The sequence below is a fragment of the Paramisgurnus dabryanus genome, chromosome 16 (genome assembly GCF_030506205.2).
Source record: "Paramisgurnus dabryanus chromosome 16, PD_genome_1.1, whole genome shotgun sequence".
NCBI classification, from domain to species: Eukaryota; Metazoa; Chordata; class Actinopteri; order Cypriniformes; family Cobitidae; genus Paramisgurnus; species Paramisgurnus dabryanus.
The window spans coordinates 33,798,101-33,825,759 of NC_133352.1; the positions used below are offsets into that span (position 1 = coordinate 33,798,101).

Genomic DNA, 27,659 nt, shown 5'->3' on the forward strand with positions numbered 1-27,659 from the left:
CAGTAAGTTACTGGCAAACATCTGCATAATTTAAGTAATTTTTTACAGTGTACTGTAAAAGTGAACGCGTTCTTCCCGTACAAAAAGATTTTATATTGAAATAATGATGCAAAAAACAAATGCAACCTGCAACAGACATATTAACTCATGACTACAAACATATGCATGTCAACGATGCCAATTTAGTGTTCAGAAACTATAAGGTTTGATGTTCAGAAACTACAATAAGAGGCACTTCTTATTTCAAATAAGCTTATACAGAAGACACAGCGCAAATCGGTGAGGGTGGAAATTGTTATAGAAAATATACGATTTAAAAGTTTAAAGTGAAATGTGCCGATGTGACAAAACTTTCTGTCGAAACTGCAGTATTACTGGCAGCTGTTTGCATAACTTACTGTAGATTTAAATTGATGTTATTTAATGACACACTGCAAAAAAATGACTTTCTTACTTAGTATTTTTGTCTTGTTTTAAGTAAAAATATCAAAAAATTAAGATGCGTTTCCTTGATGAGCAAAATTACCTAAGTAAATAAGTCTAGTTTTTAGACAAAAAATATACAATTTAAGTGAATTTGTACTTAAAACAAGCTAAATTATTTGCCAATGGGGTGAGAAAAAATCTAAAAATAAGTTTTCTTTTTTGAATTTAAGCTAAATTTTCTCACGCCATTTGCAAATAATTTTGCTTATTTAAGTAGAAATTCACTTAAATTGTATAGTTTTTGTCTAAAAACTAGACTTATTTTCTTAGGTCATTTTGCTCATCAAGAAAATACATCTTGGTTTAAGAATTTTTTGATATTTCTACTGAAATAAGTATTTTTTTTTGCAGTCCCATTTACTGGCAATAGTTTGTTTAAAAGGTAAATGAACAAACAAAACAAGTCTTTATCTTTACAGAATAAAATTAAAATAAGAGACTCGTGCAAAGCATTCTGGGAACCAAAATCTGAAGGAAAACAGAAAAGCGATGATGAGGATTTTTGGTTCCCAGAATTATTTTAGTTTTATTCTGTAGAGACTTGTTAATGTTTAATGTTCATTTAACTTTAAACAAACTTTTACCAGTAAATAACATCAATTTAAATCTACAACAAGTTACTGGCAAACAGCTGCATAAAAAATGTTTTATAGTGAAGTCAAGAGGAAATCTCCAGGGCATCTTTTCAAGAGAAAATACATGAAAGATACAAAAAAGAGGAAATGTTGAATACCCGCGTGGCAACCTGCTTTTATCCACAAAACAGGAGGTCTTATTGTTATCTCTGACGTTTGTGGGTATCCCCAGTATAGACAGAGTTATTTGATGTTGTAACTTGGAACAGTTAAAGCCTCCGGGCTGCAAACAGTCCCACAGCCGAGCATTGATCCGGCCCCGTTTCCTCTTAAAAGCTCACGCTTCGGGCATAGATGGGTAGAATGAGGGCACGGTCATTGTCATCTACTTTACTATGCTATATAATGGGTGAATTGTAGTCCAGCATGCTTATGCATGCCTATGAATATGTGCATATGTATATGTGTGAATGTCTGTGTTCCTGGAGAGAAAGAAAGAGTGTGAGAGAGAAGGATGATTTGTGACGGCTCCGGGGTTGTTGGACAGCGAGACAATGAGGGTGTTGGTTTGTTTTTGGAAGAAGCAGGAAGGAAGGATATGACCGTCTATGGGTGTGTGATGAACTTCTCTCGTCTATCCCACAGTAAATCACTAAATGATTTCATGTTTTTTCTTCTACAAAACAATGAGATTACACAGCAATTAAACTGATGGAAAAGTGTGCAAAGAAATATTCTCATAAAGTGCAAACGATAAGTTTTAGGAAAGACAAGTGAGACTACTTGTTCCAGTGTTTGTAATGAGTATTGTTATTATATATATTATATCATTGTTATGTTAGAAAAAGCTCAAAATAAAATCCTCTTCCTTTGCATGTTTTACCTACATTGTGGAGAAGAATATCTTATTGGACATGCAAATTAAGATTTAAGATTAAAAATGAAATCTTTACAGTATCGGTTATGTTTTGTAGTCTGGTTAAATATCATTTGCTCAATGAAGTCAATGAAAAAATACAAACCCAAATGTTTATGTGTGGTTGTATGTCACAGTGTGCATGTTGGTAGATTGACATTTGACTCAAACTGTGAAAGACTAACAGCAGGTTATGAGTAAATATTGCAAGCAACACCGTCAATGAAGTGACTTCTTGTCTATTTTGTGTGTTATAGCGCCATCTGCTGTTTAACTCAGAGTATTACTTACATTTTTATGGTCCGTAAGAAAAGAGCTGCACTACTAAAACTAGAATCCATCTAGTATATGGTATTACCATTACTGGACATGATACTATAGTAATACTGTGTCTTTCCAGACATTTACCATGGTAATATAATTTTTGGACACTTGCTATGTCCTGTTGTATTCTTACAGTACATTTGAAATGCTATGGTGTATAAATGTAATATCATTCATTGTAGTGTATTTTAAATTACCATGATATTACAACATGTTGACATCATCGTTGCATGTTACACACAATTCATGTTTGTAAGTCTCAGGCCAGCAGATGGCGCTGTGGCATTAGAAAGACCATCTCAACTCCCATTGTCCACAACAGTATTTAAAGCTTACCAATTTTCTACAAAATAAAATATTCTAGATGTATGATTGTAAAAAAAAAAAAACACTAATAAATATGTTTGCTTATTTTTATGCTTGGGTTTTCTAATGTTAAAAATGTCAAGTTATTCTGAGAAGTCATCCTTGCAAGTTTCTTGAGGCTTTTATTGAACCCTGACCCTCTGGTTAACTAATACTGGTCTGATGCGTTATCTGGTTAAGATTATGTCTCAAAAAGAGTTTTTAAGGTTATAATTTTTCATATTTTAATACATTCACATAATAAATATTCATTTATTATTTTTCTTAGACTTTTTTATTTACTTTTCTCTCATTTATCTCTATTTTTACACTGTTAGAAAAATTGTCCTAAAAAGGGTCCCTAGCTATCAGGGGGCAGTACACTTTCAAAAAGTACAACTGTGCACCTAAAGAGTTCATATTAATACCTCAGAGAAACATATTAGCACCAAATGCATATCGGTCAGTGACAAAAACAGTTTGGCAAGATCAGAAATTCAAAAATCTTTAAAAAAAAAACTTGCATCAGGTTTATTTCAAAGCACATAGTGTATTTATGTCAATTTTATACAATAAAAAAATTACATTTGCACCATTTTTATGAAAGCTGAATGGACCTGAAAATGTCAAATGGTGTAACCGCCAATTGCACCAGAGAATGAGAAATAATAAATATTTTATCCACTTTGATGGCATTTAATCATAAAAAACCAATATTTTAAAATATCATTTTATTAGTTATTTCTAAATGTAAATTTAAATGCGTTTTTGTAATATTTTTCTTGACATCAGCAGCTCTGTTTTCTAAATAATCTTTGACAAAGTATGTAAAAATGTACGTAAAAAAATCATATTACACTAAACTAGATGATTATTCCACATTTTTTTATTAATATATTTATATTTTCATTTAAAAAATACTAGTTACATCAATTGACAGACCAGTTACACCACATTGAAATTTTTGCAATTATCCCCCAAATATTCTTTTAAAATGAAATAAAACCAGAAATTTTAGACTTGGTCCTCAAAAAAGAGAATCTATGCAAGTAATCTGCAAATTTATTTTGAAATTTTAACCCTTATATATTTAATTAAACCATACGGACAAAAAATAATTAACGTCACGTCATTGACCCATCTTTACTTATATGGTACATATTAGGACCATTTAGAATTTAAAGGGCACTACGCCATTTTTTGCCAATTTTTTTCGACAGTGTATTTTGTCATAAAATTTAAAACTTTACTGTACTTAATAATAATAATACATTTTATTTGTATTGCACTTTACATTACAGCAATCTCAAAGTGCTACAAAGCATACAATAGTATATAAAAAAATGCAAGATAAAATAGTTTGTTAAAAAGAACAACAATCATAAAATAACATTCAGGAAAAAATATATTCTAATATACTTACAGTATATAGCATATAGGCTCATTAAGTGGTTCACATCCTCATATCCAACATTTTGTTGACTGTGGGACAACATTTTAATAAACCAATCAGATTTCAGAAATTAGATTACAGTTTGTTTCAAAAGTTTAATCTTACAACAAAGATCGACTTCTTCTAGACCATTGTTTTTTACTAATCCTTAAACCCAATGATTAGGGTTGGGCTTTGGGCTGGGTTTAGGTTTTATTTATAAAATGTTATCCATGGGTCAACACAATATGTTTCTCTGAGGACATCTCTCAGAATTAGGTTGAGCATATAATATATGCAAAAAATATTGTATAGGCCTATGTAAACTCTATTTTTAATAAAGATAGAGGAAAAACATCGCAGTCAAAATTTTTTTTCTGTGGTTTAAGGAAATTAATTTGTGGTGACCCAACTGTTCTGCATTTAAAGATTTGAATATAAACTAATTTGCTATCAAAAACAAAAGAAAATTAAATTATTTTTACATTTTTAAGCAATAAATCTTTCTCTTATACACTTATACACGGGTCTGCCACTAAACAAATGTTTTTGATTGCCACATGGCCATGACCATATGTTACAAGGCCGTCCTCTCAGCCAGACTCACTGTAAGGTGCACTCATATCCGCTCTAATGTCACAACTATAATGTATTACCCACAGCCTACAGTCTAATCAAAACCATATTGCAGATTATTGGCCTCTTTTATTGATGTGACCTTTACATTAATCAATCATTTCTTGATTATTATTGCATTTTATTATTAATGCATTTTTATTTATGCTTTTTATTCCACCTTAAATGTTATTCAATGGCCTTTCTGCAAAATGTAAACAATAAAATAATCATGAGACAGCAGACATGCATGCAAAAATATTTACAACGTACCCATGTGACAACTATCATTTTCAGATTTTGCTATCATTTAATTTATTTTCTCCAAATCTAAGCTTTGTCATTATTATAGATTTCCTTTCAGATCATGACTGTATTGAGCTTTTCCCAGTGTCAGTCCTCTCCACCTTTAATGGTTCTGTCATCACAATGTCAACCAGTAACCCTAGATCAGTTCCAGAGAGCGGGAAAGGAAGACGTGGGTCTCAAAGCGCCCCTGGGCACCGGAGCGTGATGGGGGAAGGGGGTGTGAAAGCGAGAGACTTAAAGAAAAACTGAGAGAGAGAACTGAGTGATTGGAGAAGACAGGGAGAGGATGAGTGGAAAAAACAGAGCTGGTGGTCCGTGTTGGGATCTCCATGGACAGCTTGGCATCCCCACAGGGGGAAGACTGTGATCGGCCCTGGCAGCTGCTCGGCCAAATGGGATTGTCCTGCAGATTAAGGGTCTGTGTTGGGGCAAAGGAGAGGGGAGGGGCCAGGAACGGTGGGGAGGGGCTCTGCGTAAAAATCATCTTTAACTCTAGTGGGGCTTGTTAGGGCTCTGGCTGAGCATTATTGTAGAGCCTGACTCGAGAGATCCAAATCCCAGAATCTCTCGCTCTGATCAAATATTCATCATTGGAGTAGAGTTATTCTTGCCATGCCAGACAGAAAACCCTAGAGAGCGACTTGAAACATAAAAAGCTTTTGGCCGAATGAAAAAAAAAATGCTTCTTGTTGGTAAAGAATAGAGGCGATGGGTGATGGTGCAACCATTGTAGATAATTACTACAAGCCGCAATTAAATGATTGCACATAATTACTATAATGGTACAAACTCAGGCATCATTTGGAAATGGACAAAATAACAATCTGACCTATAAGCCTTGTGCTCTCATCTCAAAGCTTGTCATTTTGCTATTGGTTTTTATGTATTTTTAGCGACACAACTCGACTGTTTTGATGCTCACTTACAGGCCAATTAGGAGTCAGGTATAGACAGGTGAAGTCAAAATGTGTCCTGAATTGTGCGGTAAGGATGTTTGTATTTGCCTGTTGCTAATATCCTCTTTTTAAAACCAAAATCTAAAAGGTGTGCATATTTTCAACCCAGCATTGGGTGAAAACGAGATGAACCCAACCAACAGGGTTGAATTTAATCTATGCAGGGTATACTGTATAAACATCTATGGGGTATTTTAACCCAACGGCTGGGTTTGTCCCTTTTTGACTCAATGCTGGGTTGAAAATAAACAAACTATTTTTAAAGTCCAAAGTCTAATTTTGCTTGCATATACGCCAGTCCTTCCTGTTCACTTAACACCACGCATCTTTTCGTGTCATTTTATTTATTGGTTTCTGTATTTTTACCATTGTTGCTTGGTATTGTGGTTAGAACAACCATTATTACATCATTTATATCTCTGAAGAGTATAAAAGACAGATAAGCTCTAGCGATTTTTTCCAATAACATCCGAAAAAATTCGGAAGGAGGAGTCACAAGCTGCGGGAGGAGCAAGTCACAGGTCATGCAACACTTTATACAACACTGCTAAACTTATGATTCACTACATGTTCGTGTCGTTTATATAATATGTACTTACGCATCAATTTCAAACATATCACAGAAGTCTTAAGGGGGGTCACACACCGGACGCGCAGCTCAGCGCCGCATCGAGTCACGTCTAGGACAACTCGAAGGTATGGTACACCGGAAGTGCACATTAAATATCGCAAGCTTAGTCAGATAGCATCTACTTCAAAATGCAAAATATACGTTAGCAGCCAATGTTAATCGCTAACGATTTGGGACAAATATGATGTTATTTAATGTTAAACTATGTGTGTGGTGCGACAGGGATTTGAGCAACACCCTGAGTCGTAGCTGGGCGCCACGGGCAGGCGTCACCTATCGGTGCCAGTGTGCATATACTCATATGTGTTTGATTTTTTAAGAACTGAGATGATGTCCGGTGTGTGACCCCCATTACTTAACGCATGCAACTCATGACCCGGTTGGGACTTTTCAATGAAATCCAGCGTTAAACAAACAAACGTGCAAAACTCTGCTTCTACCCCAGATAAACAAACTATATACAATTTTTCCATAATGCTGCATTGTAAAAAATACTTTGCTGCCTTAAAATTATTTGTTGAATCAACTCGGATTTAGAGGTCATTTCAACTTACTATTATTTATCATTACTATAGATGAGTTGTTATAACTACAGGTGAGTTGTAATAACTTATAAAATTAAGTTTACTTTTCTAAACTATATTTTATAAGTTGTGACAACTCATCTCTGTTGAAATGACTTGTAAATCTGAGTTGATTTTAAGGCAGCAAAGTTTTTTTTTACACTGTGGCTTTCTTCTTCTTCTTAAGCCCGATTTATAGTCGTGCGTAGGTTCTAAGCTGTAGCTACGGCGTAGGCTATCCGTAGCCTGTGCATAGCTCTGCGTAGCCTGACGTGCACCTCACAAAAAATCCACCAGAACCCCTCCCGTCAGGAAAAAAACTGCGTCATAGGTATTTCCGTTTGTGACGGTGAAAACAAAGACGAGCCAAGTTGAGTGATTGAACTCAAACTGCATCAAAAGTCGAGTTTTTTTTACTTCCATCATTGCTGTTCTTCTCAAAATATACACAACAAGTTGCGGTTTCTTCTTCGTTTGTGGGTTAACTTGCTAAGCTTTCTCTTTTTTGACGTTTGCGCTGCTACTGTGGTTACACGCGTGGTTACTGCCTACCAGCGGCCTGGCCATGTGTTTGCACGTCGACCCGGACGACGATGCAAAAGTATAAATGAAAACCGACGCGGAACCTATGCTGTATGACCTACGCACAACTATAACAAGCCCTTTACATCCAAAAACACACTTCTTCTTTCGTGCCATTGTTGAGTCTTGATATAAAACAAAGCTGTCATGTGAAGTGACTTCTAGCGTCCTCGGTTCTCGCTCTCCCACTGATTGACGCGTAGGCATGGTTTTCTGTGGAAAGTGCCCATAAAAAGAAATGGTACGTATGGCTTACCCCTGATATGTCAGCTGGACCTGTATAAAAAAAAAACATTCTAAACTTGTACGAACCCTGGCGATGTGCATTCGGCACAGAAATACTTTGTAACACGTCCACCTGCTTTTTTTGACACGTCGCCTATGTTTAGCATGAGGAAACAACTTTTAAACTGTGTAAATAAGTCAAAATGCATGAAATACCATTGTAGTCCCAACTTTAAGTGTCTTGCGAGTATTTTGTGAATGTGAGCGTCTCTTTTATCATAAACCTTTTCAACACATGTGCAGCAGGCTTGTTTTTTTAGATGACACATGATGCACATAGGTTCACATAAAGCACCGAACACATATTTTGAATTTGCGCCCCTCGGAAGAGAAAAAACATCTGACACTCCTCACCCAAACTCCAATTCTAACCCCAACTTTAAGCGAGCATGGCTTAAAAATAGAGGAACATTTTGAGAAACCTATACATAACCCAAATCCCAAATCTAATCCCAATCAACAATGGTTTCAAAAATAAAATAAAAATGCAAAAAAATCAATACATAAAATGACACGAAAAGATGCATGATAAGTAAACAATGTAAGTAAACGTGAATAACTGCACACAAAATTTGATTTTGGTGTATGTATTGCATGACTTTTCAAACAGCCTGCTATTTATGCATAATTCATGAGAATGGGGATAATTATGAACCCATAAAAGAAATATGATTCCATAAAGAACCTTTAACATCCGAAAAACCTTTCTGTTTCTTTGTAGTGAAGAAAGGTTTTTTAAATTATTAAAAGTTATGATGCTTCTTTGAGGAATCAAAACTGGTTCTTCTACTTTTTAAGCACCTTTATTTTTTTAGGAGTGTGTTTGCACGTAGATTTCATGTCTTGGTACTCCACATACTGTGAGATATTAATTCAAAACCTTATAACAGGTAAACTCATTTTAATATTCATTCGTGCTTGGGCAATTAACCTTTATGTTAGGACTAGCGTGAGCAATGCTTGAAGTGAATTAAACCCGCTATGGTTCAAATAATGACGTTTAGGATTTTTAATGATCCAATTAAACTGACAGCTGTTAGCTGCATAGCTATGGTTTCTTCTATAAGCAGTTTCCTAGCAACCAATACGATGGTAAAGGATTGAACAGCTACGTTTCTCCCATCACAATCACAACTGGGAAAGCTTTGAAACGCAGACTGAAGTTGAAACACTGTGTGTGTGTGTGTGTGTGTGTGTGTGTGTGTGTGTGTGTGTGTGTGCGTGCGTGCGTGCGTGCGTGCGTGCGTGCGTGCGTGCGTGCGTTACGAGTGTACAGACAGAGAATATTTGCACATGTCTTTTGAGATCAGCACACACTTGTTTGTATTTGCTCTCTCTTTTTGTTTCTTGATCACCCTCCCTCAGATTCCTTCAATTTCTTTGTTCTTTTCCTTATTGATTTTATTTCACTAATATTACTCATTTGAACAAACTAATGAAAGTTTACATATCATCCATCATCTGTTATCTATCTTCATCTTTTATTGCCTAATTTACAGAAGTGCTTCCAAATATTAAAATCTATATTTGTCAATGAATAGTGTTTTGTGCAAATATTGTACCAAATATGTTCATTTCGATTGACTTAATGCATGCTATTTGATATCATTATCCCTAATAATGTCATCCTGGACCACAAAACCAGGATATTTTTATATGGAGATTTGAGATTATTTGACGTTATAAGCTTTCCATTGATGTATGGTTTGTTAGGATAGGAAATCTGGAATCTGATGGTGCAAAAATCTAAATATTGAAAAAAAAACGCCTTTGATGTCTAAATGAAGTTATTGACAACACATATTACTAATGATCAATACATTTTTGATATATTTACAATAAGAAATTCACAAAAAAAAATCCATGGAATATGACCTTTAAATATCCTAATGCTTTTTGGCATGAAAAATTATAATTTTTACCCATATAATGTATTGTTGGCTGTTGCTACAAATATTTACTTATGACTTTTTCTGTGGTCCATGGTTACAAATTTAAAGGGACACTGCACTTTTTAAAAAGAAAAATGCTCATTTTCCAGCTCTTCTGGGGTTTAACATTTGATTTTTACAGTTTTGGAATCCATCCAGCTGATCTCCGGGTCAGGTGGTACCACTTTTAGCACATCTTAGCACAATGCATTGAATCTGAATAGACCATTAGCATCATGCTAAAAATAACCAAAGAGTTTCAATATTTTCCCATTAAATATTTTCTGTTGGTCTAAGTGCACGATGTAACTACAGAAGAGTCAAGTTTTAAATAAGAAAAATATCAAAACTCTTTGGTTATTTTTTAGCACGATGCTAATGGTCTAATCAGATTCAATAGATTGTGCTAAGCTATGCTAAAAGCGTACCGCCAGACCCGGAGATCGGCTAAATGGATTCCAAAACAGTAAAAATCAAATGTTTAACTCTAGAAGAGCTGAAAAATTAGCTTTTTTTTTTTTTAAAGTGGAGTGTCCTTTAATACAAACATATACTATTTAATATACATTTTCATACAACCCACCATGGGGTCAAATAAACCCAGACAATGTTTATATTTGACCCAGCATTTTGGGTTGAAACAAGCACAGGTTAAAATACAACCCAACATACTGGGCTCATCCCTTTCTGACCCAACACCGGATTAAAAATAACCTAGCATTTTTTGAGTAAATTTGCAAATAATGCACATTTACAGGTGGGTGTTTTTAATTAGCTTTGGTAATATGCTAAAGACCCCATCAACACACCCTTAAAATCTTAACACCCCAGCATTGTGGGAAAGCACCACCATTTTTCTTCACAAAATGTAAGCCTTATCTTTAAAAATGTATTTTTCTCCCACTCAATTACTTATGATAACTATAATGTATTTATTATAGGAGTATTAATGACTTCACTGGCAACCCTCTTAATGATCTACACAGCATGCGTGTCAGTGTATTTTACACAGTGATGGAGAGAGATACTCAATCTTTTAATTGTAATGACTTCACGTTTAAACTGGCTCGACTAAGGTGCTTGCCTTTGGGTTGGGTTTAATGCGTTCAGCCAAACCTATGCATCCATCTGCTTGTCTCTCCCAACCCCCTTCTCCCTATCCCTCTCTCTCCCTCCTCCGTTTCCATGTTGATATAATCAGAAAATGTTTTAAACAAAGAAAATGATGACATACTGTCCGTAATAAATATGATTGGCTCATACTTCACATACTGAATCGCTCTATTAGAAGTAACATATTGGATAGGAAAGTCTTATTGACTATCCAGTAATTACTAAGTTATACAGGCAGACCTTTTATCTATATAATGTTATTGTTTTTATCTATTAACAGAAAAGCCATTTGATTCAGTGCTAACTATTGATTAGGTACAAATAATCATAGCACACCAAAAACCTTAAACCATTTCTGCAGGACACATCATTGAGGATTAAGGATCAATAGTGACGTATTGATTAACCATTGTGAAAATACTATGGCCGTTCTCTGTTAAGGCTTTAGTGACCGGTGTAAAGTGCTATAGGCAGTCAGTGACTGGCGTCCTCAGGCCGACACAATTACTGGACAACACAACGAGTAATTGAGCATGAGGATATCACACTATTGTAATTATCTTCATGTTTTGTGTTGCAGCCTTGATGCACACCATTGCATGGGCTAAACTGCAAGAGAAAAGCCCAAGGCCTTTTATGCTTAAAATACATCTCTACAGGTTTCCAAGGGGAATTGTGTAAAAATACATATTGATCTTTCAGTATTTGATCATTCTGTTTGAATTGTTGTGATTTACAAAATTGTGTTGTTCACAAGGAACAGATGAATGCAAGGTAGGAGAGAGACTGTTTATAAAACCCTATGATGGCCAGTTTCAGAGCTTTTCTTTAAAAGAGACAGTCAACCCAAAAATAAACATTTGTAATGAATGCTTACAAAATTATTATCAAAGATATGACCAAAAACCTTTTTGACAGATCTCTTCCATGCACTGTCAGAAAAAATTGTCCAAACAGTCCCAAGCTGTCACAGGGGCGGTACCCTTTTAAAAGGTCACGTGGGGGTGGGTTCCCGGACAGAGATTATCTTAAACCAGGATTAGGCCTTAGTTTAATTAGGAAATATAACTAGTTTTAACAAACATGCTTTAATGAAAACATTACTTGTGTGCATTTTGAAGCAAAACAAAGAGCACTGATGTATTTTAAAGAGCACCAATTATCCAATTCACGATTTTACATTTCCTTTGGTGTGTAAGTGTGTATTAGTTCATGTTAACGAAATGCTTAATGTACAAACCTCAAAGTAAACGATGACGCAAGTTATCGTCTCCAAAGTACATCTCTTTTTTTTGGACTACAACAAACACACGGACTGGAGGCAAAAGTTTATTTCTTGGGATTTGTGATGTAGACAAGACCGACATTATCATAATTCCTCCCACTTTGACTCACAGCCTTGTTAGCATTGCATTGTGAGCGAATCTTTTAAACATGGTAAGGAGCATCACATTTCCTGCTGATGTCAGAGGTATTCAGGCCAATCACAACGTACAGATTAGCTGGCCAATCAGGGACACAGAGCTTTTCAAATTGACGCGTTTTGTACAAAATAAATGTGTTTGAAGAAGAGAGTGAAATCTTGAGCTACAAAAATGTAAGGTATGTGGAAAATATTGTGTTTTTAACCATAAATCACACAAATTATATTACCAAATACACAAAATTTGTCTTTTAGCAATGAAATAGGTGCCCTTTAAGCAACATAATCTTACAACGTTTCGTGGTATAGTCACAGAATATTTTGCTCATTTATCCGTGTCATTGTCACGGATTGATTATTCAACTGCTTGTTACTATTTTCAAACCATTGTCGCTTCAGTTTAGGGTTAGACTTGGTCACTTTAAGGATGTCACTTTAAGTATTGATTTATACTATTTTTTCTGATTTATTTTTTTATATTTTGCCATTGTCGCCTGGCGTTAGAGTTAAAGTTTGGTTTGGGTAGGAATGTAATTTATGTAAATCTAACCCTAAACCGAAGTGAAAATGGTAGGAAAATAGGACAAAATAGTTGAGTAACCAATCCGTGACCATGACACAGAAAATAAAGTCTGTGGTACGGCCACGGAAAATGCGGAGATCAGTGACAATGACACGGATAAATGAGCAAAATATTCAGTGACTATAACACGGAAATTCTTGAGATCAGGTTGCCTTTAAGATATGTCAGTTCAATTTGTTTTCAGTTTGGACAGCTCTTACATTTATTTTAGTCTAGGACTTATCTAATCCTTGTCCGGGAAACCGCCCCACTTTGTACCATTTAGATACAGATATACATTTCACTGTAAAAAATATGTAGCATTTTTGTCAAATCAACATATATTTGTATGTTGCTTTAACAAAAATATAAGTAGTATTATGTATATATAAATACACACACATTTATGTATAACTTTAAGAAAAATATATATTTATATGTATGGTATTTATATTTATATATAATATTAATTATATATAAATATAAAAATGTATATACACGTGTAAATATTTCTTAAATATATACATGCATGTATGTGTATTTATATATACATAATTATTGTACACAGTACACACTTATATAATGTAAAAAAAAACTTTTATTCTGCAAACGATTAGTCGCGATTAATCGTTATGCAGCCCTAAATATAAGTAATACAATTTCACCTTGATTTTAAAGTTATGTCAACTCATCGTAAGCCAAGACTTAAAATAGCAGGTTGAATTAACTTGCAAATCCAAGTTGTTTTAACTTAACTGCACTTTTTACAGTGTTGGTAATATGTACCTTTGTTGGTCCAACTCTTTGTTTGAACTCTTTGGGGCGGTTTCCCGGACCAGGATTAGCTTAATCCAGGACTAGGCCTTAGTTTAATTAGGAAATATAACTAGTTTTAACAAACATGCCTTACTAAAAACATTACTTGTGTGCATTTTGAGGTAAAACAAAGGGCACTGATGTATTTTAAGATATGTCAGTGCAAGTTATTTTCAGTTTGGAGAGCTCTTAAAAGTGTTTTAGTCTAGGACTAGTCTAATCCCTGTCCGGGAAACCGCCCCTTTATGTGCAAATGTGTACTTTTTACAAAGTGTACAACACAATAGTGACCACATCTATCGAGTGCCGGATACGCACTAAAATAGAGCTATACGAAAAGTAGTCTGTATGACTTGGATAGCTTGAAATCACACAAAAATGAAGGGTGTTCATTGAAAGGGTCACATATGGGTTTGTAATGACATACGGTAAATGATTTTTGGGTGAATTGTTACAGTAAGTGCGTGCTATAAAGAAATGTAAAGGCGGAGAATCAGGACTTTAATTAAAGCAACACCATTGATCTTAAGCAGACTGCTGATGTTGCTGGCAGTGTTTTGCTTTCACTCTTATTATTCTGTAAAATCCTCTCTGCCTTCCTCTCTTCCTTTCTTTCCCCTTCGGATTCTTCCCGTCTCCCTCCCTCTCAATCTCTTTTTTTATTAATGCACCTCTGCGCCCTCTTCTCTCCCGCCATATCTCTCGCTCTCTCTCTCACTCCAAGACAGACAGATAGCTTCTATCCCCGTTGATCTTTAAAAGATGCCAACTGGAATTTGTCATAGCCCTATCCTCCCCCTCCCATGACAGAAAATCATTGATTTTTGTCGCCCTGTTGGAATAATGATAAGGACTGTTGTTAGTGAAGAGGAAAGGTATGCGGCGTTGAGCTTAGATGCTACGTTCGATGCTAGGTTTTGAAAATCACATGGAAACAGGTGCAGAGCAATATATCTAAACTTGTCCAGAGATGATGCAATCCTTCATCCTAATGGAAACTAATGGGTGATTAAGTGGAAAATGGCATGTGATGGTGGACTGTATTTGAGAAGGGGCCTGTAGGCGTAATGTGGCACAGGGATTTCGTTTGTATATTGGCTTTTGGAATTAATTGCTTGATGGATTTAAAAGAGATGGACATTATATTCATTGTCCTATACTATTTTGGTTGTAAATTTTAGAAACTGGGATCAGACAGATTAAAGTAGAAGCATATGCTCAAGATATCAGAGAATGGGAATAGCAGGGGAAAGTCCCCGCAGAGTTTGATATTAAAATCAGCATGCAAATCAAATTTGTCCAAAATGAACGCGCCAACGGCAAGCCTCTAATCGAATTTATCATCGTCTTGTCTGCGATTTACCGGCACACTTAAGAAAAGGAGTCCCTCTGGAGAGATCTGACTAGAATCCAGTCTGTCAGATTCTCTGTGCACACTTAACACTTATCCAAATCAAGACAAAATTAAGTGGATTGTTTTCACATTTTTAAAATAAACTAAATGTGCATTTCCTGATGGAAGTACTCATTTTTCCAGGACAATATAAGAAAATTGCAAACATTTTAGCCAAGCTTAGGTTTTAGGCTCTGGGTAAATACAAATACTTAAATGCTTGATATAAGAGTTGCATGACACGTACAGTAGTTAGTTTGCATTCAAATGGATGCCTAGATGGTGAAATAAATGCAAGAAAGACCATTCACAACTTAAAATGCAAATAAATGCAAAAAATAAATAAATAAATAAACACAAAGATTTATTGCTAAATTACGTTTTGCATATTTTCACAGGTCTTTTTCTGTCTGTTATTTACATTTATGTATTTGGCAGATGCTTTAATTCCAAAGTGCATGCAATATACACATTTTAACAATTATAAAGTTAAAATAAAATACATAGCACATCTAAGAATGTATTGAATAAAAAGCAAAATAATTGTCCTTGTCATTGCTGTAGTTATTTTATTTATTTTTTTGAAGCTGCATGAAATAATATCAGTAAAATTTGTAAAGAAGTGTCAACAATTGTGTCTTGTGTCATTTGCACTCGCAGTAGTGCTCAGGTGCAGATATCTGTATTAGCGCGTGCTGTCATTTCAGCACTGGACAGCGTCAGTATGAATGGGTGGTGCGCGCGCTCGCGGTGCACAGCAGGACTCTAGAACTTTAAGAACATTAGGATCCAATAAGAACGTGGTTCTAGTACGAACCAGAAGACATCTCTTTATCATATCAGCAGACCAAGATCGATCGAGCGAGAGAGAGGCTTGGAGAGAGAGGCTTGGAGAGGCTTGACGCATAACCCCGCCCCTCGGCTCAGAAGGTGGAAATCCCTGCCCTAGTTTTAAATCCTTACTTTACCTCATTCAGCGCACCTCGTTTACCACGGCCCATCTGCCAGGGACGATTTTACACATTTGTTTTCCATTCAGCCTCTCCTAAAGGACATATTTTAAACGCATCGGCAAGCGCACCTGTTAAGCGTCCCCATGCGTAAAACATGAATTACTGAGAGATCTTCGGTTCCGTGTCGAGGTGAACGGACAGGATCCGCCGGTGAGCATCACATCATCAGTCAAACACACACACACGAGAGGAGCGACCGGTGTCATGATGGACCCGCGAGCCGCGTGCTGATGTTCGGAGTCCACGATGGATTCCTGCGCGTCTACTTCAAGATTCCCACACAACCGTATTATAAATGGAGGAGGAGAGTGATTGCCGCAAAATTAACAACAGCTTCCTGCGGGACCACAACTATGCAACTGAAGGTATTTGGAGAAATCGGATTAAATTCGGATATTGGCTAAATGAAGGTGGGGGGGATGAGACGCGAGTGAGTGGGCTTCTGTTGCATACCCCTCCAGTATGGGCGTTAGTGAATGATGCATATTGGTAATCATAAATACAACTTAAAGTCTTGGGTTTATTGTATGAAGTGTGCATTACATTATGTGTCCATATGAGATGTGCATCGTGCATTTGGCTTGGAATAGGAATATTTTTTATGGTCCGAGAGCAATTTAGGACTATATATAGATAGGTCTGGTTTAAGGTGTTACTATGGGGCTGTGGCCATTGAGGGATGACGTGTACAATGACTCAGATATGACTGGCATAACAGAACACAGCAGACTCGAGCTATTTAACAGCATTGCAGTGTTAAAGTGGAAATGTTGCAAAGAAGGGTGTGTCTTAATAAATAATGTCTTCTACATTGATCCATAAAATGTGCATTTCTGTTGGATGTCTTCATTGGAAGTTATGCATGCTAGGAAGTTTTGCTATAATAGCACAAGAGTCTGAAATGTGGTTCCCATAATTTCCCATAATGTGATCCACCAAAGATTTCGGATCAATCACCGTCATGTTTAAAGCATAGGGCTACAGCAAATGCTGCTCCTCGAACCCTCCCCCAGCATTGGGCATCTTCATGGGCGCTGATTAATGTTTGTTGGAGGTTTTGCAAAACAGAATCGATAAGCAAAATTAATCTGAAGGAATCGTATGCCACCGGTTTTTCTGGTTAACCTCACAACTAGACAGAAACCCACGCAGCATCTTTTACTGGCAAACCTATTGGCAAACTCTCTCTCTCTCTCTCTCTCTCTCTCTCTCTCTCTCTCTCTCTGCTAAGCAAATTAATGGCACGTGGAGTCTCAAAGGAGAGCTAAAGTAGAAGAATGTCTGTTGGACATAGATTTTAGTCCGACTGCATTATGTTTAAAGTTAATTATCTTATTTTAGCTCAAATCGATAAGAATAAATGAGCCTTTATGCTGCAGTTTAAGGACAGAGCTAAAATTTGATGTATGTCCCAGTAACACAGACTTGAAGGTGGTGTTTTTGAATTGCATAAATAGAGACAGAAACATGGATGTAACCAAATATTTGTATTTACTGAAATTAGGGGCACATATTGATCAGCCACTATTCTTAATATTGGAGAGATACACACCGGCTAATATTTTTTCTTTTTGACCCAATGCAACCCAGCATTTTTAGATTTGGGGTTTTTTGAACCCATGTTAGGTCAAATATGGACATTTATATGTTCATTTAAACCAGCGGTTGGATCTGTCCATATTTAACCCAACTATGGGTAGATGCAACCCACATTGTAGCAGTATATATGGGTGATTCTCACGAAATCCAGACTTAGGTGTCCAGCATCCAAATTTTTAAAAAGCCCTTAAAGCCCATTTTTTTTGCACATATAAGATTAAGGTCTGAGCTTACTACAACCATTATTTTTAGAGGATTTCCTATAGAATTATTTAAATTTTTTAGATAATCATTATCAAAAATGATCATTACCGCAACATGATATAACATTAAATAATATATGCATTTACAAACTCATGTTTTGGTAATGAGAACTAAAAAGTTGTCTAGGAACTATGACAAACAAAATTTAAACTTTTATATGGAGAGAAAAAATAAGAACTGCTTACCTGGCAGCCATCTTGAGTGTCACAGTCAATTACGTCCCTTACAACAATTTTTTTTTTTGAAAATGTTAGTTCCTTGAGGGCTTAAACAATGATTGAAAATTGTTGCGGAGGATGAGAAAATTGGTCTTGAACACATTTATATTTCTTATTATTGTCTCTACAATTACCAATGATCACCAAATAACACATTTCTTTACTGTAAATGTTTATAGTATAACATGCACTGAAGCTTTTAGATTTTAGATTTTTTATTAGAAATATTTCCATGTCAAAGAACCCAAATCCAGTCATGGACATGTTGCGGTAATGACAATTTTCCCCTTAAATGTGGAAAAATTAGTTTGTATGATGTAATTTGAAATCATGTGCAAAATAGTACATGAAGAGATGTTTATAACTGTGTGCACTCTTACTTTGCATTACTTTTTTTATCAAAATGTTTCACCTCATAAGTCTAATTTTGCAAGAATCACCCATATAGCTTTTGCTATATATGTGTCTTTGTTGCCTTACTACAAAGAAAACTGACTTATATTTCTGCCACAAAGGGGGTCGCCATTCTCAAAATGTCACACACATGTTTGAGTGCCACAATGCCTTATGTGTCAATCCATGCCCCGCCCCCTCACCGTTCTGCACATACCCATACACCTTGCTCACGTGATGTCACCGATGATGGTGGTAGTATTTCACCCGCTGCAGACATGCTTAAAGGTGTAATTGAGGTCCACGGATACTCTCTCCCTCCCTCAGGCTGTGCACGTAGACCGAGTTTAATAACACATCGCTATAACCCTCCAGTGTGTTTCTTTCTATAGACACACATAGATTGGGAACGCTTGTTATTTTCCATTGGGATTACTTATAGTAGTGTAAAGTGTGTTGATGCACAGGCGGTCTATACACACATATAATTGCTGTTTTATGGAGCATTCCAGGCAGTTTGATTTTGATAATTGAGCACACTCTTTTCTGCAACAACCAGTGCTATCTGCCCTATGACCCGGGACTGTGACCTACCAGAGGACCTTTTCTCTCCCCCAATTTGTCTAATTCACTAAAGTGGCATTGCCTTTGTAATTGGATTTTGCTGGGTAACTTCGTAGTCCCAGTAGTGGTTTGTTGGGTCCCAAATCTAATAAAGCATTGACGGAAATGATGATATTGAACACCCGTTATTGGCCCCCCTTTTCCCTCCTCTCTGCGGTAAAGAGAAATATCAAAACATGCTACGGGGATTCATAAAGACCTTATAGATAATATTTCACGAATGCAATGTAAACGTTGTGATTTATGCTGAATATTAGTTTTTTAATAGCTTCCGGTTTATTGCGCACCTCGAAATGATATCCACGGGAGTCGTGCTTGCTCACACACGGGACACATTCCCAGCGTAAACCTAATTTGCATGGGGAATCCTTGCTGCTCCACACCTTTCATGTGACAAAAATTAAAAAGGAAAACCAGAGAGATTCTTGTGAAATGGAAAGACTGCACAGAAATCAAATTTAGCACAGATCCTAGCAGGGTGACAGCATAAATAGCTGAAGGATGGATGCGACCACGCGGTGAAAGAAAAAAGATTTCGCTTTTGTCTTCATTTGGGTTGCATGAATTTAACTGAGCAGAACGCTCCCCCTGCACGCTTACACGTCAGGCCATTCTAGCACCCACGCTACACAACACACTAATGAATAAAAATACATTGACAACATCATCAATCGCGCCGGGCTTGCAAAGTAGCTCACTTATAAAACAGAAGGAGAAGATAAAATAAGCCTGGCAGGGAGAAGCCATTGCAGTATTTCAGTCTGCACTGCAGGGACCGAGTCCAACAGAACTTAGTCTGGATGGACAGTAATGGTTGTGCGCAGGCAGCTGGCCAAGACACAGTTACATTATTGCTTATGTAGGCACTACTGCACTAACAGGAAGATATTGCAGAGTCTTTTCCATTGTAATGCCATACCAGCATCTATGGCTATAGTCAAGAACCGGTTAACCTACACATAAGTTGTGGAGAGACAAATCTCCAATTTACTTAACTTGCATGTCTTTGGATTGTGGGAAGAAACCGGAGAACCCATAGTAGACCCATGCTGACACAGGAGGAACATGCAAACTCCATGCAACAAAAAGACCTCCAAACCTAGCCTGAGCATCAAACTGGGGACTTTCTTGCTGTGAGGCAACAGTGCTACCCACTGTGCCGCCCTTTAAAGGTCAAGTTACCTTAAAATGGATTTTAAAGAGTGTCATCCTTTACTTACCCCTCCAAAGCTGTCTGAAAAGAAACACTAGATTGCTGCTGTATCTCATTTTAGTCTTTAATAATGAAAGCGAATGGAGACTGAAGCTGTCAGTGACTTACATTCTGCCTAAAATCTCTTTTTCCTGAAATTCCTCCAAAGAAAGCCCCCACCCAAATTCTCTTTGAGACGACCATAGTTAATAGTAGGTATGCACCGCTAGGATTTTTTTGGGCCGATACCGATTTAAACAGACAACTTCTGGCCGATACCGATATTAAACACTTGTATACAATACTATACAGTTGGTCTATTAGCTAGTTTATTTCTGCATCAAATTATTTTTGATTTAATTAACATTCAACTGACCAACATAATAAGAGAGGTACAAATTAAGCTAAAACAAATATAATAAGACAGCATGACAACCTTCAAAGGTGGTTTTTGCTATTCAGCATTTATTTTATTAACAACATTAACTCATTTTTTTTTACATATAATGAATTTCTTTATGCAGTTAATTAATAAACAATCTGTATCGGCCTTTCTCGTGCTATTGCCAATATGCCGATGGTTTCAAATTCATCAAAAATCGGCCGATAAATATCGGCGGCCGATACATCGGTGCATCACTAGTTAATAGGGGTGTACATTGGACAGTTCATTGTGGTATGTTACAGTATCGATTATCTCCGCCAGCGATGCGATATTTGCTGATACTTTTAACATTTCTTCGATGCAATTACGATTTGATTTGATTAATTTATCGATACTTTAATATTAAAAGCCTTGTTAAGCAGTTAAATTTTTTATAAATCATAAATGCAACCAAAATATATACTAGTCAACATTCGAAGTGGATCAAAATAGTTAATCAAAGTTGTCCTAAGACAAAAACAGGTATTGGGTATTGGTTTTAAGACAACTTTTATGAAAGGTTTTGATCCGCTTCAAATGTTGACTAGTGTATAACATTAATGTTTAATAAACTTTATAAAAGGCACAATTTCTGTCCAATTTGGACATTTAAAACAACAAAGATTATTTTTTTAAATAAAGAAAAATAAATAATGAAATTTTACATAAAATCAAGCTTATGATGGCAACAGTCAAAAGTCTTTAGAATTTCAGCTGGTGATGGCTAAGGGTTTACTGCAAATGTGCTTGTCCAATCCATTTTCCAAATACAAAATATTTCTAAACCAAAGATTTGCGTCCGATAGTCACAACGTCTGCTGCCTCTGACAATGACAATAAATAAATGAAAATTTGCATTTTCGTGGAAATGTGTAAATAGGATGCAGAGAGTGTCAAAAAAAGATACCTCAAATCGATATTTTATGTGTGGCATCGATGCATTGTTTCGTTAGAAATGTAATCGATGCATTGATCCATATCGATGTATTGTTACACCCCTAATAGTTAACTCTTTCCCCAGAGGTGTGTACTACTAAGTATTTTAGTAAAAAGTACTAAAAGAATAAAAGTACTTTTACTCAAGATGTTTAATGTACTTAAATATTAAATATAAACCAAAAACTTGAAGTTATGAAATGTAGTGAAGTAAAAATTACCATAATATGCTTTGGAATGTATGTTTTCCAAAGAAAAACATCAATATAATACAAATACTTTTTACTTAATTTACTTTTATGTAGAAAGTAAAAATACTTAAGTAGTATACACCTGTCTTTCCCTGCCAGCATTTTTTTTTAATTGCCAGCCAGCGCCAGCATTTTTTATGATTTTCACAAAAGTTTAATGCCATAAAAATTCCCATTTTGAGCAAAAAGCTGAGATAATTGCATTTTTGTAAAGGACTTTAGAGATCAGATTCAGAGCAATGATCAAAACATACACAGAGTTCTTACTGATTGCCCTAAGTGGTTGCTTCCGGGTTTTATAAGTTGGGTACAAGCGACACCTGTTGGATAATAGCGGAAATATGGATTGCCGGAAAAACCTGCATTGACAAAGAAGAGTTTTCACTTAATTGATGAGTTAACTCGTCAATGGCGGGGAAAGAGTTAAACAAGCTGACAATAGGCTTTTATGCAATTCTTCCTGAACTTCAGCCAGCTCCTCGTTTCCTGTCTGCCATTATTGGACAAACTGATTAATCCAGGTGTGCCTGACCTCAGTCAAAACAACAATAATCAGACACACCTGGATTAATCAGTTTGTCCAATAATGGCAGACAGGAAACAAGGAGCTGGCTGAAGTTCAGGAAGTAGTGCAGCTGGGCATAAAGATGCCCCCCATGTCCTGTACTGCTTCCTTTAGGTAGATGCTATAGGGTTCCAACTAAATATAAAAAATATATCTGAATAAATATAAAAATTGTTTGTCTCCTTATCAGTGAAAACTCAGCCTATAGGTATTAAATGCACCTACAATATGTTTAAAGGGATAGTTCACCCAATAATGAAATTTCTTTCATCATTTACTCACTTTCATGTTGTTACAAACCTGTATAAATGTCTTTGTTCTGAAGAACACAAATGAAGATATTTTGAAGAATGTTTGTAACCGTTCGTAAGCCCCATTCACTTCTATAGTAGAAAAAAATAATACTATGGAAGTTAATGGGGTCTCTGATCGGTTTGGTTACAAACATTCCTCAAAATATCTTAATTTGTGTTATTCAGAAGAAGAAAAGAATGTATACAGGTTTGTAACAACATGAGAATGAGTAAATGATGACACAATTTTAATTTATGTCTGAACTATCCCTTTAAGTATTCTTGTGTCTGTTATTGTATTTAATGTATGTACGTTTGTGCGGCAGCCTTTATGTCCAAGACAAATTTCCCTAAGGAGACAAATAAAGTACTCTTGAAAGTCATGCAGGTTTTAAACAACATGAGGGTGAGTAAATGAAACCGATTTAATTTTGATGCGAACTCATCTCATTAAAGGTTACCTCACTCGAGGGCAATCTTAATATAGCCTAACCTCACCACAGTCTTACATCACTCTTACCTCACCGCAATAAAAACTGAACTCATACAATATTAATCATAAATTGTACAATATTTCATCAACTTGATATATGAAACCTGGATATTTTCAGACTAACAGGTAGGTTGTCTGGTTGACTAGGTCTACAAATAAAACACAGCAGTGGCTGTCATGACACAAATTGTAGTAGGACAACAATAAAAAAAATCTTTAATAAATATTATATAAAATGCATAAGTAAATGAAATGCAATCAAATAAATAAGTGAAATAGCTATTAATCCTCTTACACTGCAAAAAATGATTTTCAAGAAAAAAACTTGTTTTCAGTAAAAATATCTAATTTTTTTATTGAGATGCTTTTTCTTGATGAGCAAAATGACCCAAGAAAATAATTCTAGTTTTTAGATCAAAAATATCAAATTTAAGTGATTTTGTGCATTAAATAAGCAAAACATTTCTTTCATTTTTCCTAAATGTAGTGTTTCAAAAAAAAAAATCAAGATTTTTTTGCTTACCCCATTGGCAGATTGTTTTGCTTGTTTTATGCATAAAATCACTTAAAGTTGATATTTTTGGTCTAAAAACTACAATTATTTTCTTGGGTCATTTTGCTCATCAAGAAAAGCATCTCAATAAATTTGATATTTTTACTGAAAACAAGACAAAAATACTAAGATTTTTTTCTTGAAAATCATTTTTTTGCAGTGTAAGAGCTATTTCACTTATTTATTTGATTGCATTTCATTTGCTTATTCATTTTATATAAAAACTAAAATATATTTATTAAAGAATTTTTTTTTATTTTCTTCATTTAAGAATCTTTAGATATTTTTACAGAAAACAAGACAAAAATACTAAGAATTTTTTCCTTGAAAATCATTTTTTGCAGTGTATAAGACACCACCCCCGGTTTCACAGACAAGGCTTAAAGGGATAGTTCACCAAAATGTATGAAATTTCTTTCATGATTGACAGAAATGTCATTTTTGGGTCAACTATCCCTTTAAGTCTAGTCCTAGACTAAAACACGTTTGAGCTAAAAATAACTTACATTGACAGACCTTAAAATATGCCAGCGCCATTGATTTGTCTCAAGATACACCAGTAGCATCTTTCTCTAAGGAGTGTTTATAAAAGATGCTTAAACATCTAAATTTACCTAAAGCCTAATTCTGGCTTTAGCTAAGCCTCGTCTGTGAAACCAGGTCCAAAGGTTAAAAACATCAAAGCTGTAATTTTTATAAAATTCTATAAAACTGACAACTAGTCATCCATCCAGACCCATTAAAATGAATGAAATTGAGGTAGTGTGAACTCGGTACTGTATATCTATCTGCCCTGCCTCACAAGCATCAAGGGAATTAAATGCCATTTACAGAACAAAAACATGGTCATTCTGTAAAAACTATAAACCTTGAGGGGAAACAAGCCCATTTCTTGTCACCAAATCTTTGTCTTGACATTGAACCATACTTTTTTCCAAACGATAGACCTCTCTGCGGTAAGCATGTAATGGTTTTGTTTAAAAAAGCTCTGCAGTTTCTCTGAGGAGCCCAGCGGGGGTTTCACCCGGCCCTGCAACACAATTTACACCCCCATGCGCTAACATCATGGATAATGACATGCGCTACCCCACACGGGCCTGATGGTCTTATTCAGCAAAGAAAGAGAGCGAGAGACAGACACACAGACAGACAGACAGACTGCCTCAGTATAGGGGCTGCCAACACAAACGGCCCCAGGCTAAATTTGAAGACTTTAATCATAAAGAGAAATATCTCTCCAACCCAAAGGGTCCCATTTATAATTCAGAGGGTAACAGTGAGGCACTAATGTTGATCCCCAGTGTCAAGACTGAGTGCAAGAGCGGGACAAACAGCGAGGGGCCAGTTTAACATTTAACTGCTGTCAAACTCTGAGGTTTCTATTGACAGATGCAGTCTGTGACATCTAAAAAAGACCAGGATAGATTTAAACATGGCTTCTTCAGAGAAGGAACAACATTACCGAAGCTTACTTCCAAAATTTTAGAACACTTGCCTACAAATATATAGTTAGAAAAAACGGTCCCAAGATGTCTGCTGGGGCAGCACTATTTAAAAAGGTCTTAAAGGGGCCATGTCACAAGACTTTTTAAAGATGTCAAATAAATCTTTGGTGTACCCAGAGCACATATGTGAAGTTTTAGCTCAAAATAACATATAAATAATTTATTATAACATGTTAAAATTGCCACTTTGTAGGTGTGAGCAAAAATGTGCCGTTCTGGGTGTGTCCTTTAAAATGCAAATGAGCTGATGAAATGCAAACACTGATCACAAAAATGGTGGTTTGTTAAAATTGAAACTCAATTGTACTGTCAATTATTTTCTTTCGCTCTCTTTCTCTCTGCACTAAATGGCAGTACCATGGCTGAATAGTGCAGATTAAGGGGCCATTATTATAATAAGAGCTCCTTATGACATCATAAGGAGAGACAAATTTCAACAACCTAGTTTTTCATGTGCTCCTAGAGAATGGTTTACCAAAACTAAGTTAGTGGGTTGATCTTTTTCACATTTTCTAGGTTTATAGAAGCACTGGGGACCCAATCATAGCACTTAAACATGGAAAATGTCCGCCCTTTTTTCATATAAAAAAGTAGCCCCTTTAATATTTAGGGAAGAACCGGAGTAGTAACAAAGCGATTTTCTCCAAGCTCTGACTACATTTGCTTACCAAACTATGACAGCATCTTTAGCACGCAGCCATTGACAAAGCTGATAAATATTGCGTTATTTAATCGCCGTTTTGCGCGTGTAGGTCCAGAAAGCTGTTTTCGACCATGATAAGAAAATTCCTAAAGCGGTCTTTTTTTTAATAACGCATTAACGTGTTAAACTACTATCAATCTACAGGATATTTAGTGATCTATCTAACACATCCTGAAGTTTGACTTCTCAGTTTTTCAAAATTAAAGTAAATTGGTTAAATGTCAGGAGTTCCTCCCGAGGCGAAATTAACACTTGTTACTTTTCTCCCACTGTTAATTCTGTTGCATTATGTTGAACATTTATATTAAGCTAATTTGATTTAATTTAATTTTCAGCTAACTCTCAACTTAATCGATGCAATAGACTATATATCAGCATTTTCAGAGGAAATTAAATCGTAAAACCATATAAACACAATCCACAGATATTGAGTCAGTTAGACTTGGTCTTATAGTATAATTTTTAATAAGACAGAACTGTTTAAAAGTATAATTTTATTAATAATGGACTTTTCTTGTCGCTGTTACTTACTTGAATCTTGCAATTCATTCAATTTGATTTATTTGTGTAGCGCTTTTTATGATACATACACTCACCTAAAGGATTATTAGGAACACCTGTTAAATTTCTCATTAATGCAATTATCTAATCAACCAATCACATGCAGTTGCTTCAAAGGCTTTAGGGGTGTGGTCCTGGTCAAGAGAATCTCCTGAACTCCAAACTGAATGTCAGAATGGGAAAGAAAGGTGATTTAAGCAATTTTGAGTGTGGCATGGTTGTTGGTGCCAGACGGGCCGGTCTGAGTATTTCACAATCTGCTCAGTTACTGGGATTTTCACACACAACCATTTCTAGGGTTTAAAGAATGCTGTGAAAAGGGAAAAACATCCAGTATGCTGCAGTCATGTGGGTGAAAATGCCTTGTTGATGCTAGAGGTCAGAGGAGAATGGGCTGATTCAAGCTGATAGAAGAGCAACTTTGACTGAAATAACCACTTGTTACAACCGAGGTATGCAGCAAAGCATTTGTGAAGCCACAACACGCACAACCTTGAGGGGGATGAGCTACAACAGCAGAAGACCCCAACGGGTACCACTCATCTCCACTACAAATAGGAAAAAGAGGCTACAATTTGCACAACCTCACTAAAATTGGACAGTTGAATGTTGCCAGGTCTGATGAGTCTGGATTTCTGTTGAGACATTCAGATTGTAGAGTCAGAATTTGGCATAAACAGAATGAGAACATGGATCCATCATGCCTTGTTACCAAAGTGCAGGCTGGTGGTGGTGGTGTTTTGGTGTGGGGGATGTTTTCTTGGCACACTTTAGGCCCCTTAGTGCCAATTGGGCAATCGTTTAAATGCCACGGT

The 27,659-nt window shown here is 35.9% G+C and overlaps 1 protein-coding gene across 3 annotated transcripts in view; it reads left to right on the forward strand.

The window, feature by feature from the left end:
• ppp2r2ba (protein phosphatase 2, regulatory subunit B, beta a) overlaps positions 1-27,659 on the forward strand; it is a 73,430-nt gene that overhangs the window by 16,372 nt on the left and 29,399 nt on the right. Inside the window, exon 1 of one of the 3 annotated variants that reach the window (XM_065263944.2) lies at positions 15,966-16,635. The exons of the other annotated variants lie outside the window; for them this stretch is intronic. Coding sequence (XP_065120016.1) covers positions 16,566-16,635 — 70 coding nt within the window. The 5' untranslated portion in view covers positions 15,966-16,565. Of the gene's footprint in view, positions 1-15,965; positions 16,636-27,659 lie in introns of those variants that run through there. 3 annotated transcript variants of the gene reach the window in all.